The sequence below is a fragment of the Struthio camelus genome, chromosome 1 (genome assembly GCF_040807025.1).
Source record: "Struthio camelus isolate bStrCam1 chromosome 1, bStrCam1.hap1, whole genome shotgun sequence".
In the NCBI taxonomy this organism is placed as follows: domain Eukaryota; kingdom Metazoa; phylum Chordata; class Aves; order Struthioniformes; family Struthionidae; genus Struthio; species Struthio camelus.
In genome coordinates, this window is record NC_090942.1 from 206,982,475 (window position 1) to 206,998,144 (window position 15,670).

General features: G+C 39.0%; 1 protein-coding gene across 8 annotated transcripts in view; it reads right to left on the bottom strand.

Annotated features, from left to right (window-relative positions):
- Nucleotides 1-15,670, bottom strand: part of GRIA4 (glutamate ionotropic receptor AMPA type subunit 4) — a 236,462-nt gene that overhangs the window by 70,547 nt on the left and 150,245 nt on the right. For all 8 annotated transcript variants that reach the window (XM_009678442.2, XM_009678443.2, XM_009678448.2 and 5 more), the window contains exons 5-8: nt 6,245-6,298; nt 4,029-4,187; nt 2,685-2,852; nt 934-1,038 (exon numbers count right to left, since the gene is read on the bottom strand). In XM_009678442.2, coding sequence (XP_009676737.1) covers nt 934-1,038; nt 2,685-2,852; nt 4,029-4,187; nt 6,245-6,298 — 486 coding nt within the window. The remainder of the gene's footprint in view (nt 1-933; nt 1,039-2,684; nt 2,853-4,028; nt 4,188-6,244; nt 6,299-15,670) is intronic.

Genomic DNA, 15,670 nt, shown 5'->3' on the forward strand with positions numbered 1-15,670 from the left:
GTACTAGTTACTGGGCTTTTCACCTCTGAAAATGCCTGCATGCCTGACAGTGGAGGACGATATAATTTAATTTGGACTGCCTCAGTCAAGTGGCTGCAATTCTCCAATTAACCTTCAGCTTCTCGCTTTATCCTTTTCTGCTGACATAGCAAATAAAATGGGCCACAGTGCCTCCAAAAGAAATACGATGCTTAAGAGTGAGTATATTTTCTTGTCTTTTTAAATTTGTTTTATTCTATGAAAAATTGACAGATTTCAGCACAAATGAGAAAAGGCTAACAAAGCACCCAGGCTTATGTTTTCAATGCGATCTGGCTGAGTGATAAGCTGTGTGCGTTCAGACAGGGAGGATTTGCTTGGATGTATACTAACACACATTTGCCCAAGTTGCTTACAGGCAAACAGATTGAGCACCTAGGATTACATGCCACAATTAATTTTCCTACCAAAATGTAAGTTTTCATGGCATTCTCCCTTCCTTGCCTCATGTCTCCCTTCCCCCTTTAAAAAAAGATATTACTACAAACTTTGACTTATGCTTACACTGAAAGTACAAATGACGCTGCCTAAAAATGTCAGTAACTGGCAGGATAGAAAGATTTAGGTAAGATATGAGAAAGATCTAGTGTTCAGAGTTCTGACCGTTCTCCATCAACCAGTGTCCTAACAACATGCCATCCAGTTGGTTTTCATTTGGACGCCTGACTGGCTTCCATCCTACGTCTCCAAGCAGCACACTTATTTTTGTGTTTCCAAACTTGTTGCATGTCTACTACAAGATGCAGTTTGTATCTGCTTAGCCCAGGGCTATATATTATCCAGGAGCCACTTTAAAACCATGAAGAATTCTGTTTATTATAAAATTCTATAATTATTTCATTATACAAAATTAATTTATATAACATCAGGATAGCAAACGTTGTCAGCACCTACCTTCCGAGGACCTGTGTTCTTCAGCTCAAACACATCCATGGTGTAGTTGACTCTGCGACCATAGTGGTCAAACTGAACATTTCCTGTCAATCCTTGTATTCGAACCTAAAACAGAAGAAAACACTTTATGAAAAATCTAGCCTTATATGCTTTATTCCAAAAGTCACATAGCAGTCAAAGTTATCCTGGATACATCCTTAGACTACCATAACTGCAATACTACTATAGAACAATCAGGCATTATAAAGTGAGAAGTTGGCTACTTTTCCTTCTTATTCCTTTTACTGCACAACCATGTTGAAAATAGGCAGAAATATGCCAGTATCTCAGTGCTAACAGATCCACAATGGAACTTCTCCTCTTCCATGATGTGCAGCTAAACGTTTTTCAGGATAGCTTTGGGTCCTAATGAGATGTAAACTTTTTCCCATTGCCACCATCACTGCTGCAGAATATTTGGATCACATAATAAAACTAAAGGATGCTTGATCTGAATTTATATATATTTTTAGCTCAAACTCTGGTGGTTAAGAAAGTATATATTGAGTATATATTGCTTATCAAGGTAAACTTGATGATAAACTTGGCTCTAGCAAAGCAATTCTCTGTCACAGAAGATAGATGACCTACATGAAGCCTGAAAGGAGTGTTTCCAGATCCTTAAATTGAAGAAGGACAGACATAAAGCCATAAGATCGCTGTAGCAATTTTTCACTACCTCTAAGCCTGCCGTGAAGGCAGCAGCATTCTCAGCCCCCGAGTGGGTGAAGCAGATGTAGCAGTAGCAGGAATCGAGCTGAAAATATTACTTTTGCCCTGAGCTCACAATAAAACTCTTTCTTCATTCAGCTCTTTCTTTATTACTTCACTGGAGTATACCAAGGCTGTGGTCCTCAGCCCAAAAGAAGCCACAGCCATACTGCTGCTGCCTTTAATTGTATAGGGACAGCCTCTTTGGTCAGACTCGAATGGTTGTGCTCTCAGCCCAGGTACAGAAGCATGACTTTCTGCTTCTCGTACGTGTTACAGATCTGTGTGTCTGAAGGGTATTTGAGCCCCTTATTCTTTCTCTTTGTTCGTTTCTATTTCTGTTAATTTTTCGTCAGTATTGAAGCACTGGCTTCTAGGCACAGAGCTGCTAGTAGTGTCAGAAGTTGCTTCTCCTCAGCAGTTTCTCCTGAGCAGAGCTGGCTCATTTGCAAAGATTTAAATTCTACTGCAGGATTTTTATTTTCTTACTGTCCCATTCAAAGGAAAGATTAAATTATCTTGACAGAGATTTGGAACTTTCTAAGCATCCATATTTATCAGGAATTCAAAATCCTGACTTCAGTGAACATTGACTTTGGGTTATTTCTTTTGAAAGAAAAATATACTACCTCTGTGATTTTTCTGGGAGAAATCTACATTCATTCAAGATGACAGAAGCATATTTGAAAGTTATGCAGAAACACCTTAAACGACAATATCTGTACACCCAGAATACAGGCAAAATGCAACAGATGAGCTAAACATTTCAGTGGAGGAAGTACAAATTATCTTAACATAACTAGTATTAGTTTTCTCCCTACTTTTCTTCCAAATTATAAACCAAAAAATTCAGAACCAGCACTACTTGTTTGCAACTGGTAAGTGAAAAATAAATTCCTACCCTCCTATCATTACCCTTGAGTGCAATATCTTCCAAATCATATAATGTACAAGTTTAATCTAATATTCATAAAGATCACTAGAAGAAAGCCTACCCTTACCTGTTTTAATGTCCTCTCCATATCAATCCCTTGACCCCATGGGGCAGCTGGGTTAGCAAGACAATCACCAGCATTTCCTCTCCGTGAAATATCAATTTTCTGTCTTCGAAGATTACGGAAAGTTTCAGCCATCACAAGTACTCCATCATACGTCAGTGCAGATGTATACTAAATGGATGGACAAACACACCACTTTAGAGTTGGCATATCTGTAGAAAAATTTGCTGTTTCAGATATTTCTGGTTTGATTCATTATGCAGCAGTTGCTACACTTTCATTTCGAAAAAAAAACTCTCCTCAAAGTCACAAGCAATTTGTCTGAGGGAGGAACGTAAGACTGTGGAAAGTACTTTTCAGTAGATTCATCTTTAAGACTGTATTTCGTAAGGACAGAGAGCTCTGTCTCTAAAGAATCATCAAAAGGACAAATTAAACCGGAGACGTTCTCTTCTCAAACCTCTCTTGCAGTTGGCTTATATCCATTAGGAAATAATCCCACCTACTCAGCTTACTTAGAAGAAAAGAAGAGTTCACTGAGAAAGCTTATAAGCATGAATAAATGCACTGGTAACGAGCAGATACCCAGGCTATTGGAACCGCTAAGAGTGATCAAGGGTGTGTTCTTCCCAGCTGCAAAACTTCTCTTTGGATATGTGAACGTCAACTGCAGGTAGACTGCATACCATTGTACAGTGCTCAGCACAAAAAAGTCCATTCTCAACTGGGTCAGATATGTATCAGTTCATATAATAACAGAATCAAGAGGTTCTTGATGAAGTCGTACTTATAGCTATGCTGTGATTTGCCTGCCAAGAAAATTATAGGTGTATAGGAGGGATAGAGTAACACAGGGATGTAATTTCACTGTAAGATCATGTCTAGCAATAATTGTTACATTAGGTTTTGAGGTGGATAGAATTTCCAGAAGAAATTGCAAATTAAAATTGAAGGACAGTATGTTTATAATTGCAGTTATACCTCATATACAGAAGAATCCAGCTGTCTGGAAAGCTCCACACTCTAAGTGAATTTAGATAATTAGACTAATTCATGCAAAAGTGGTTAAAATTAAGTTGTCAGTTAAGTGTTTGACCTTTAATTCTTGTCAGTGAAGGGGTGAGTTTGAGAGTAAGTGACAAAGGCCATTAAAGGACCTCAGCACTGCAGTTTGTGTTTCTACCATACAAACACAAGGGTGGGCATAATTAGTTACTAATAATAGCAAGATCGAATGTCTGCTCCTCTTCCTAAATATTAAAGACTTTGTTCATGTATTCAGTAATGTTAATTAGAAATTAGAACGTGTGAGTAGTGTCTTTGGCAGTGCTTCAAATCAGCAAATACCTTTGGTGGGGTCTCAGATCCTGGGTATTCTCTCTGGTCCAGCTTCTTCCAGCGCTGCATCAGTTTAGTTACCATTGGGGTACTGAAATCTACCAACTGAAATCCAGTCACATTGGCTCCTCCATGCATAAACCTCTCCAAAGAAATATCTTTGAATCCCTAGAAAATTAATTGAAGATTTCATTTGCCCTCTTACCCCACTGTGGGTCCAATCTGTTCTAGGTCAACAAGTCAGCATAAAGAACTGCCAGAAGCAGATTTCCAGTAGAAGCCATGACTTAACACCAGAGAAGAATGCCGAACCTCTGTTCATAATTTAAGTTTGTATCACAAAAACAAAACAAAATAAAACAAAAAAAAAGAAATAAAACTCCCACACATTATTGCTGGGGTGGTCTCGACAGCTAAACAATGCATTGCTGGAAGTGACAGGTTTGAAGAAATGCATTTGGACAATCAATCAGCTGAAAAGCACTTGTGGAATATTAATATTACTCCAATTTCCATTGAAGTTGGCAGATTTTCATGAGTACTGTGCTAGTGCTTGACCCATTACATCCTGGTTTCTGTGTGGGTTTGCAGAGTGAGCAACCCTGTTGTGTAAATACACTTATTCCAGGGTTCATTGTTCGGAATGAAGGCATATGAGTTATACAAGTTGCGAGGCCATATAAAAGACTTTAGAAGGCAGAGACAGCCCACGAGCGTCTCATTGTTAGTGCAAAAAAACCCTCTAACATCAGAATCACACTATTGTGAAAACTGATGCTAGCCCTCACATCTGTTATACATTTAAAGTCTACAGTGACCCCCAACATTGAACGGAAAAGATAAAGTATATATACTTCCTGACTTATGAGTTCCTAAGGCTAATCTGTTCATGAAGTATAAAGACAAATCGTTTAATAAAAGTTACCTTTAGAGACCTCACTGATCTTCCAGAAGCTGCATAATGCCAAACTCCTAAAACAAGCTAATAAGCAAACAAGACTCTTTCTGCTCCTTTCCCAGCTGCTACATTTAATGACGTCAGAGTCATCTTTTTTTTAATTCCTCTGTTTTAAATTTATGAGTGCAATTAGAAGTGTATTATCACACTTGACTTAAAAAAAAAGAAAGATTTAGAGAAATAATAATAAAAAAAAACTTGCAGTATTGACCCAATTGCACCAGAAAAACAAAACAAAACAAAACACGTTAAGGATAGAGATTCATGTCCTAAAGGAGAATGACAGTGAACAGTAAAGGTGACACATTATGAAATCATACTATTTACTTACACCATTGAACATCCACTAGAGAGCAGCATTTGCCCCTGCTGACATGGATGTGACTGACTGCACTTAATATCCCACCAGCAGTTCACTGAAGCAACTAGTTTCTACAGCAACCACTTTGCATGGGAAAAGTTATTTGGGGAATTATAAAATTGGGATGTTGAAAATCTATTTTGCAATGCCCTAGGAGTACAGACTTGTCTCACTTTAAAAGCCTGGGGTCTTAAAAATAACCTGAAGTGATCTGAAGTTAAGGTACAAGAACAGCAGAGCACAATAAAATATTTTATGTCAACTAAAATTCCTTGAGGGAGAGCTAAAAGGAGGAAAACAATCAAAAGCATACATTAGACTCTGTCCCACATTCACTGTGCTTGGGCAGGCAAGTATTTTGGCTTAAAGAATGGATTATTTTGGCTTAAAGAATGGATATTATTAAGTGCTATTTAATAGTAAAATTTTGCATTTACTCTTTGTATACCCTCTTCTGATCATCAGTTGTGTGAATATGCAGTTTAGACTTAGAGGGAAAATACTGAACTAATAATTTGACTGGAAGCAGCTTATCTTACAAGAAAATGAATGTTCCCTAGAGAATGTAGAAAAGTTACTTTGGGAGTTGTTATGCTAGCAACATTAATAATATGAATCAAAAGTGATAGCGTAGTTCTGTAAATGCATCTAATCCAACCACAAGATACACTTAGCAGTCCTTTATGCTACATTGATTTTGATGAAATTTAAGAGGATAACTTTGTGCCCTTCTTGTACAGATGGCAGTAACAACAACAAAGTTCTTTCACGCACTGTGAAGAATACATTATATTTATCTGCATATTAGTGAAAAATGGCGAAGGTTATGTGAAATGCAATAACCCCAAAGCAAAGCTGAGTGCTTCACTTACCGAGCACAGGTATAATTCTAGGAAAGGGTCTTACCAAGTTTGCAACAATGTAATGGTATCCTTTAACATGCTTTCCCACGCTCACAATCTGTCGGAGAGAAATAGGAAAGAAAAAAAAAGAAAAATATAATATTGTTTTCTCTAGGAAGGCATTTTATCAATCAGATAGATATAAATTGTGAAATATGTAACATCAGTGATATAATGTTGAAATTTTTTTCCAATTAGGTAGCCATCATTTTCTGGGTGTTTAATCACGGGAAAAAATTAAAATGAAAGTAAGTAAAGTAATGAACTGGTAATTCTGCAGTCTGAGTGCCTTCCATATGATTGAAAATGTTACTGTAGTACACTATTTTATCAAGCATAGCAATTGCCTACGGGCTACAAAATCAAAAGCGGGAGGTTACACGTTAGCTAGAAAGCCTACCTGCTGATTTGTACCTTTTCATTTTAAATGAGCTCAGTATTTATGAATTAAATTGGGTTTTCATCTCTTAAGATCAAAGCTGTTTGCCCTTAGGGCGGTCGAGTACTGAGAGTGTTATTCAGCTCTCAGGAATACGCTGAAGACTTTGGGAGTGGGCACGGGTGAGGACGGAGCGAGAACTGAGGGCCAGACTCTTGTGCTGAGGAGTGCTGCTGTCCTCTTGTGATGAGGAGGAGACCTCCAGCTTCTCCACTTCCCCTCTGTGCTCATTCAGAAGAAGTCACAAAGTGGCCTCGAGTATTTAAGCAACAGCGAGAAACCATATATAACATGAAGTGATGCAAAGGTGAACACTCATATAACGTGCAACTACTACAGTCCTGATTTAGCAAGAGCAACAACAGGGGTTAGACAAAAATTCTTTGCTTTGTCAGCCCTCGTCACGTATCAAAATTATTCCTATTTCAAAGATGGTTTCTATGATGGAGATTTAACACATTGAAAATCCAAAATGAGGAGAGAATATTTTACTTGTAGAAAGTGGTGTTCATAGTTTTATCTTAACGTGAAAGGTGCTTTTACTAAAGAAAATTCAAGCAATACCTGCACCCTGCAGCTTGTATTTATTAGTAAAGAGTCCTTTTAACCCATATTTTCAGGGATTTACAACTCACTTATAAAAAAATAAATCTGCCTGCAGCCCGATACATTTTTTTTCATTTCCCCAAAGTATTTAGCTGTCCTTCAAATGCATGAAAAGGATGCAGGCAGAAGTCTCCCATGCAGTGCAGTTCACTCAGTAATCAATGGGAAATTTATGGATCTGTCTCCTTTCCTGTTTTGAAAATCTTAGCTCTAGACCCTTCCTGAAGGCTTTCCATGTCCAAAAGCCAGAACAAACATTCACTGAGCCTTGCAACCACTTGCCCCTGTGCAGTAGATAATAATTAATATCGCAGTCTGGAGATGAGTGATAAGTTGCTGAAAGACTAAATGATTTGGCAAAAGACTCCCAGGGATCCAGTATCTAAATCTGGATTAAGTTTTGGAAATGCTTGATTCTCAGCTCTGTTTTTCCAGTAAATCAATCTGCTTCTATAGCACAGTAGAAGGGAAAAATCTAGGGATTGGTATTAACATCTTGTCTTGCTTTAATTTTGCTATTTTAAAGTAATAAAGTGAATAAGAAATTTCTGTTATTGTTTCTTTTTTCTTCCTGCCCGACTTCTATTTTTTTTTGGTCTGTAATTAAAACGATCTGATTTACAAAAGCAAGCAAACAAAAATATTAAAACTATATGACCAGCTTGTCAGTCCCTCATATAAATGAGTTGCTTATTTGGGACCCAGTCATCCTGCTGGCACAAGGAGAGACAAATCAGTTGGCTTCAATGGAGATGTGATCCATGACACCTCTAATGCGTTTACATCCGCACTCCTTCAGCAATACAGGATAATGAAAATATGCTTGCCTCCCTAGTATAGAAAAATTAATAGAGATTAACAATTTCCATTTTAAATAACTACAGCATCAAAGTGGTGTACAAATGGACTGATGTGTTTTAAAACGTAAGTGACATGATAACTGTCTGAGGCCAGATCCTTAGCTCGGGCTAATGTAAATCACTGAAGCTCCCCTGGAGCTTACTGAGGTTGATGTAGCTTTAGCAATTAACCCCCTTAGTGATCTGTTCCCTGGTTTTGTTTCATAACACAAATTCAGCTGATCACCACAACATATTTGTCAAAGGAAACAAGCACACGATCAACCTGCAACTGTTGAGGTTCGTCAGATGCACGTTCGTACTTGTCAAGCAATCAAAATGAGCAAATACTGCTAATGATTAAGCAGATTTGCTTCTGTGCTTGTTCCTAGTAAATGCATGTAGTGGCAAAAATGCTTTTATAATTTCCGAATTTAATTCGAACAAGACAGAATATTTGTGAAACACAAAATTTGAAATTTTCAGCGTGTTCTCTCAAAATCGGGCTCTCTGGGTGGGAGTCATCAGACCAAAAGTACGCATCTATGTATGATCTAGTTGTCTGAACTTCCTTTACAGTCAGTGGAAAGAGCAGGCACTCATCTTATCCTAAAGTAAATGTCTAAAATAAATTAGACAGCTTGTTCCCTGAAGGTGTTTATTTTTCTCCACTGACTAGGAAAAAAACCTGCTGCTGATTAGCTCTCATGTAGATACATGTATTTTATATCCCTAATGTTAACTCAGATGAATTTCACCCTAAGTATGTTGATCGTGTGGACAGAGAAGATAAACTTTGTTATATGGCTTGTATTTTCAACAAGACTAAATGCAGTTCTGATTTTGAATCTAAAAAATGTTTATGATCATTGATCATATACAATTTGCAAACCAGGAATTGTTTACTATTTCAGAAAAAAAGCGTTTTAGTGAAGCATCTTCCTATGAGAATCTCATACTTTTGTATATCCAAAATATACACACAGTCATTTTTCTCTCTTGTATACTTAAAAGTGCAGATTATGATTTATAAAATAGGATATGAATCCTTACTACCTGAGGGACCACTGTTCTTTGTGCTGCACTTCTACAGTCAGATAATAGAGGCAAAGAATCAAGCCCTTCATAGCAAGGAAAGGAGTTTCTCACAGCTCCTTCAGTCTGGAAATCAAACTCTCACATTTCCCTTCTCTATTCTTTATCCGACAGCATTGATTACAGCCAATAACCAAGGTGAGGCCTCAGCTGTGCAGCACGCATAGTAACAGACATTGCCCTGAATGACAAACTAAACAGACAAGAGTGCTGGTGAGTGAGGGATGAACATTGTTCCTCTAGGACAGAGCACAGAGGTGAGGCAGAAGATCCAGTCTGCCTACTCCGAAAGGGAAAAGCAGGACTGAGATTTTGGTAAAATACAAAATAACATCCCAGGAAGCTTTTGCTACAAAAGTTCATTAAGTCTGTGGGCTTTCTAAAACACCAGAGGCTTCCTCGTGTGCTCCTAAACTCAAAACCAAAGGGCCAAGCTCAGTCAGGGTGCAGAGACAGGGCAGGGCTGCATCACTTAACGTCCACATTAGCAAGTAGTGTAGCACAGTACAGAAAAGGATTTATACAGCATGTGTTGGTGCTAAAGAGCTCATATCCACAGCACGCACCTCACAGAGTTTTACTTTGTACTACCTCTAGTCTGTTCCCTGGACTAACTCTTACTGGGAGCTGGGGCATTTCAGGTGTGCTTCTGTGGCACATCTGGTTTAGCATCATCCAGAAGAAAAACAGTTCACGTATTTTGAGTTTGGCCTTGATATGAAGTGCAGCACAGTAAGTAAGTAGCCACAGTCGGGAGATTCGCTTCAAAAGTACTTTCCAGACACACACTAAAATGCTAATGTGGAGGCACTCTGCGTGCCTGAGGACCTGCTTTCTTAACCATGCCCCAAGCATCTGTGGGGCACATGGCAGAAGTGTATACAGCACCAAGGCAAGCAGCAAGAAGCGTCTTCATTTCAAAATGGAGACAATGAAGGCGACAGAGACCCATGACGGCTTTGCCCCGGGAGTGGGAAGACCAGGTTCAGCTCTTCACCCACGAAGACAGAAATTAACCTTAGAAACCTGACCAACTGGGACACAGATCCAATTTTCCCCATTCATGTAGTACTTATAACTCGTAAATATTTATCTTTTTTTCTGTACTCCAGCTCTGACTTCGTCTGAAAGATCACATAAGGATATTACACTTGACTTTTGTCCCCATGAGAGTTTAAAATGGCCTCAGTCTCCTCAGGAAGAGTTTGGGAAGAAAGTGTTGGGAAGGGTAAACTGAATTTGTGCCTTGTTTGAGGAAGGAAGCAGGACAGTGCACTCGTTTTTGTATACTGATTCGCATCTCTTAATTCAATGACCAACATGCCTAGCACCTAGGATTGGAGCTCTTTTATACGCTGCAAATCCAAATAAAGTATTAAACAAACTACACTCTTCTGAAGAAGAATGAGTAAGAAAACACAACCTGTTCTCCCATTTATTGTCTACAGGAAGGACCACAAGAGTCATTAAAAACATTAGCTAGTACTCAGACTATTAGTAAATACTTCATTTCAATAAAAGAAGCAGTGCAGAATCAAACTGCCCTAAAGGCCATGAAGTCTGTTCCATGCAGCACTTTTGTTTATACCTTATTGTGTACATGAGTGTCTATAAGTCCTCAGAAAGGTCTTTATGAAAAGGTTTAAAAAAATCAGTATTAGGTCTATTGTAAAAACGTTCACATTTCTGTTGCACTTTTTGCATGTTCTTCCTTCGTTCGTATGAACATGCACAAGAGAAATCTGACCCCACATTGAACATTCACTATTTTCTCAGAATTCTGAATCAATGCAACAAAGAACAGAAACTCAGAGCCAATACATATACTCCATTAATAAACTCCTAAATGCATTTTTGTAAAAGAAACTAATAAAACAGTACATTGGGAGAATTTTTCACCGACTTACAGAAAGGTTGAGACAATTAAACAACGGTTCAATTGTAGGTCTGTCATACCACAATTAAGTCTGATTTCAGTGATTCCAGTGCTAATCAAAAGCAACTATAATTATGTCACTGACTTTAAAGTGTGGTAAAAGCAGTACCAGTGAGATCTGAATCAAACCTAGGTTTTTACACAGCTCTGAACTTTCTGACTTAAACATTATACAATACCGTTCTTTCTACCAGCTGAACAATAGCCTGGCCCAGAAAATTCAGAAACTATTCTAATACCAAAAAGAAAAAGAGCTACTGGTGTCTGCTTTGATTCTCATATTTTTCCAGAAGTGGCATGCGCACTAGCTTTGATGAAACCATTTCCAGACTTATATCAGCAACTGAGCATTGAATCAGGCCACAAGACAGCCTCTATTCTCTACTACTATGAAACGAATATTACATATAACTCATTTTAAAAGAATGCTAAACTTCTGTAGCACGAAATGTCCCTTGTTATGATTCCAGGAGATGGAGGTCAGTACAGCTGGAGCGAAAAGGACTTATTTTCAGTTAAATCCCTTCAAAAGGTGATAGCTGTGCATTATCAGTGGGATTTTTACAAAGGTTTTCTTCTTCAGTATTGTATCACAATCTGTTGCCTTAAGAAGAAGAGCACATACAATAAAATGAGGTCTGTGTAACACAATATAAAAAGTGTGGAGACCTGTTAAAGACAAGATTGAGATCTGACCTGACATATTGTGAAATGGTGATGATATAAACCACAACTGAAACGAGATTTTATACTATATCTAAAGCAAGAATAAATCTCTTACAAAGCCATAAAAAGCCAATGAGAAACAAGCTTAATTTTAATGGCTAGTGCTTGAAAAAAGGCACTATAGTTGGGGAAAGGGTGAACTTTTAATAGCATAAAATCACCAGACAGGAAGTTAAAGAAGGCAACAAACAAAGAAGTGTTCTCCTTAAAAATAGGTATATATCTTTCTGCGGTGTAAAGCAAAGGCACTGAGCCGGTATGAAGGACCTGATATGTGACCGAGCATAGGAGAAAGGAGCACCAAGTGCAGTGATCCAGCGACTCTACCCACTAGCAGGGCCAGCGCGTTGTGTGGGAAAGGCTGCTTTCCAGGGAGGAACCACCTGGAGATGTGACTCAAAGACCATTAGTGCACGGCGTCAAGACCATTAGACTGAGCATGGCTCATTACTTCCTTCTGCTGCTAGAATTGTTTGCATTCAAAGCCTACTCCTGAGAAATGCTCAGTCAGCAGTAGATTGGGTGTGCAGACTTTCAGGGAAAAAGCAGGTGTGGAGGGAGGGAAAAGACATAAAAATAAGGTCACTCTAAGACTCCCTCAAATCATTTGTATTCATCCTTTGCCTTGTAGTGCTTCCACTGTTCTTTCAATAACAGAAATAGCCTATTTCTTGAATCCGAACCTCATCAGTTGTGTGGTGCAGTGACAAAATATTTTTGCATTATTGTACAGTGTAGAACTATTATTGCATGTGAAATCCCAGCTGCTCCACAAAAAATGAGCATATGCAGAAGAGCCCCTCCTGACTCTGCGGGATGAAGAAGACACTGGTGGTGGTGGTGTCAGTTGGCTCCCTCAAGGAAAAGAGCTATCAATTTGCATTCACGTTACAGTGCTTTTTAGAAGCAACTGTGTAGACCTCGAGGGAAAAAAAGGGAAGGGAGAGAGGAATGATGAGGAAAGGTCACTTTATGAATCTCCCAGATCCCCTGGGTTTAAGAAGAGATGCACAGAGAGCTGCTACTATGGTCCTGAAGCAGTGTAAGTCCAGTGACGCTGCTACCAGCCCAAACTATGGCATGCTGCACACGTACAAAAATATTTGGCCAATGATCTGCTTCTATGGTCCTGTATGAGTAGAAGAAATGAGCACATTTTGTTTAGCCAAATCAATAAACCACGCAGGAAAACTGGAGAAGATGAGTGTCTCCAGCGGTGGGGCAAGTTCACGCAGTTTCCGACTCAAAGGATAAAGAAATCCTCTTTATGCAATAAACTACAAATAAAAGTAATGCAGATCTCTTGATAAATACTTATCTGTCATGTTAATGACTTTTTGTGCCAATATGCTGCTGTGCTGATGAAAAAACAGATAGCAGAGGAGATTATAGAAGAATGCTCAAGCAAATATTCTGTTTAATTCATGTGCCTCGTTAATCCTACCTTTCTTTTTAATTTATTATTTACTTTATTATTATTACTCTCAGTTTTTTATGCCAATGATCTAAATATCATTTACAAAAATGCCAATTGTTAGCTTCAGTTAGCAGAAACACACTGGAAATTAAGATAAGAAACAACAGTTTGTTTTAAATCAGTTAAATTTACAACTTGATTGATTTAGAGAATTAATATAAACTTCAGCAGTCAGCCATTGCTTTATCAGATTTAGCACTCCAGCTGCAAAATATTATAAGGAGAGCAAGAAGTGAAATATGTCAACTTCTGTATTTTTTCCCTGACTCATACATTTATTTTCTTTCATTTTGCTGGTTCTACTAAACAGTCCTGGCAATAACAGCCTACTCCATCTTACTCATTAGAGAGATTTGGTCTCTAATGCTAAATAACTCTTACATGGTACTTTTCAGCTACATTTCTCTGAACTCTTTAAGGCTGGGGAAGTTGAAGATCAGTGATAATCAAACCACACATTGAAAACCAGAATTAGTTAGACAGCTACAAACAGAGTCCAAGATCCTAGGCCTCTGTTTTCCTATTGTATTGGTTGATACCTATTACTAGGTGCTAATAATTAGAGTATACTGTCTTGTAATTTTTACAAGATAAGATTTATGATACTAATACTTTGCTAAATGACAACTTTACCTCCCATGTTTAATTGTTAATATTACAAAGTACAATGAACATTCTTTTTATTATTATACATAAATTCAGCTCTCTACATTGAACCATTAATTATGTGCCAGATGCTGCACAGCAGTTTTCACCTCACAGTTTAAAGGTGAAGACAGCTCTACATGACCGTGCTGATCCAGAGCACTGATAGAGCTGAGCAAAGCGGTGCCAGGCTACCGGGAAACATCCCATTTAGTTCTTACATGGAGCTGACGGAGATAGAAGGGAGAAAGAAGGCTGCAATCAGCCTGTCTGGCAGAGCAGGCGCCAGACTGATGATGTGTGATAACAAAACTGACATACTATGCAGAATTCAGAAGATGCCGCTGCTCACTCAGGACAGCTGTGAAGACTAAACACACATGGAGTGCTGCACTTCTGAACTTCATGGGACGGAGAGCGGTGGGAGAGAATGGAGCTGCTAGAGACAGAAGAGGAAAGGAAACCCACCCTCATTCTTGCAGGAAGGAAAAATCTTTTTTTTTTTTTTTTCTTCCGGATAGAGCCATATACAGATTCGTGTACATGTGCTTATATACATATCTGCATGTGTACAGATACAGAAACACATACACAATTTAAATATTCCTGCACATGAAAAAGCCTGGGAAAAGAGAAATTAGGAGTAGCAATATTCTCCTTAGGAAAGAAATAAACAAAAAAGTCCTAGGTGAATTCAATGACAGTTAGCTCGTGCTTTCCAGTTTACTTCATCGAGCTTTGTATTAAGGTCTAAATAAGCATTATGCAGAAGCACAGACATGGTTAATCTCAACACCTAGTGAAAATCTGTTCAAGAGGATTATGAGAAACGAGTGACAGGAAATAGTGGAATCTCTCATTGGCGTTTTTATATATACTGTAGGAGATTCTGCATTTGTTTCATATTTCAAACCATTTCTCACTTAATCTTGGACAGACTGGTAAACAGAGCTTACTATTACCAGTACACCTGATGGATTGATACTGCACTGGATCCAGTACTGGGTAATATCTTCAATAAAGACTTGGATGCTGAGACAGAGTGCACCCTCAGCAAGCTTGCAGATGATACAAAACGGGGAGCAATGCCTGAGACGCTACAGAGCTGTGCTGCCATTCAGATAGACGACACGCTGGAGAGGTGGGCAAAGAGGAGCACCACGAATTTTGACAAAGCGAAATGTCATACCCCGCACCTGATGAGGAATAACCTCATGCATCTGGAGGGGCTGGGTACCAATGGGATGGCAAACTGCTCTGCAGAGAAGGACCTGGGGGTCCTTGTAGACACCAAGTTGACCATGAACCAGCAACGTGCCCTTGCAGCAAAGGCAGCCAACAGCCTCCTGGGCTGCATTAGGCAGAGCATTGCCAGCAGGTGGAGGGAGGTGATCCTTCCCCTCTATTCAGCCCTGGTGAGGCCTCACCTAAGAGTGCTGTGTCCAGTGCTGGACTGGCTCCTCAGTACAAGAGAGACATGGAGCTACTGGAGCAAGTTCAGTGAAGGGCCACAGAAATGATTAAGGGACTGGAGCATCTCTCAGACGAGGGAAGACTGAGAGAGCTGGGACTGTTCTGCCCGGGGAAGGCTCAGGGGGTTCTTATCAATGTGTATAAATATCTGATGGGAGGGTGTAGAGAAGGCAGAGCCAGACTAGCCTCAGAAG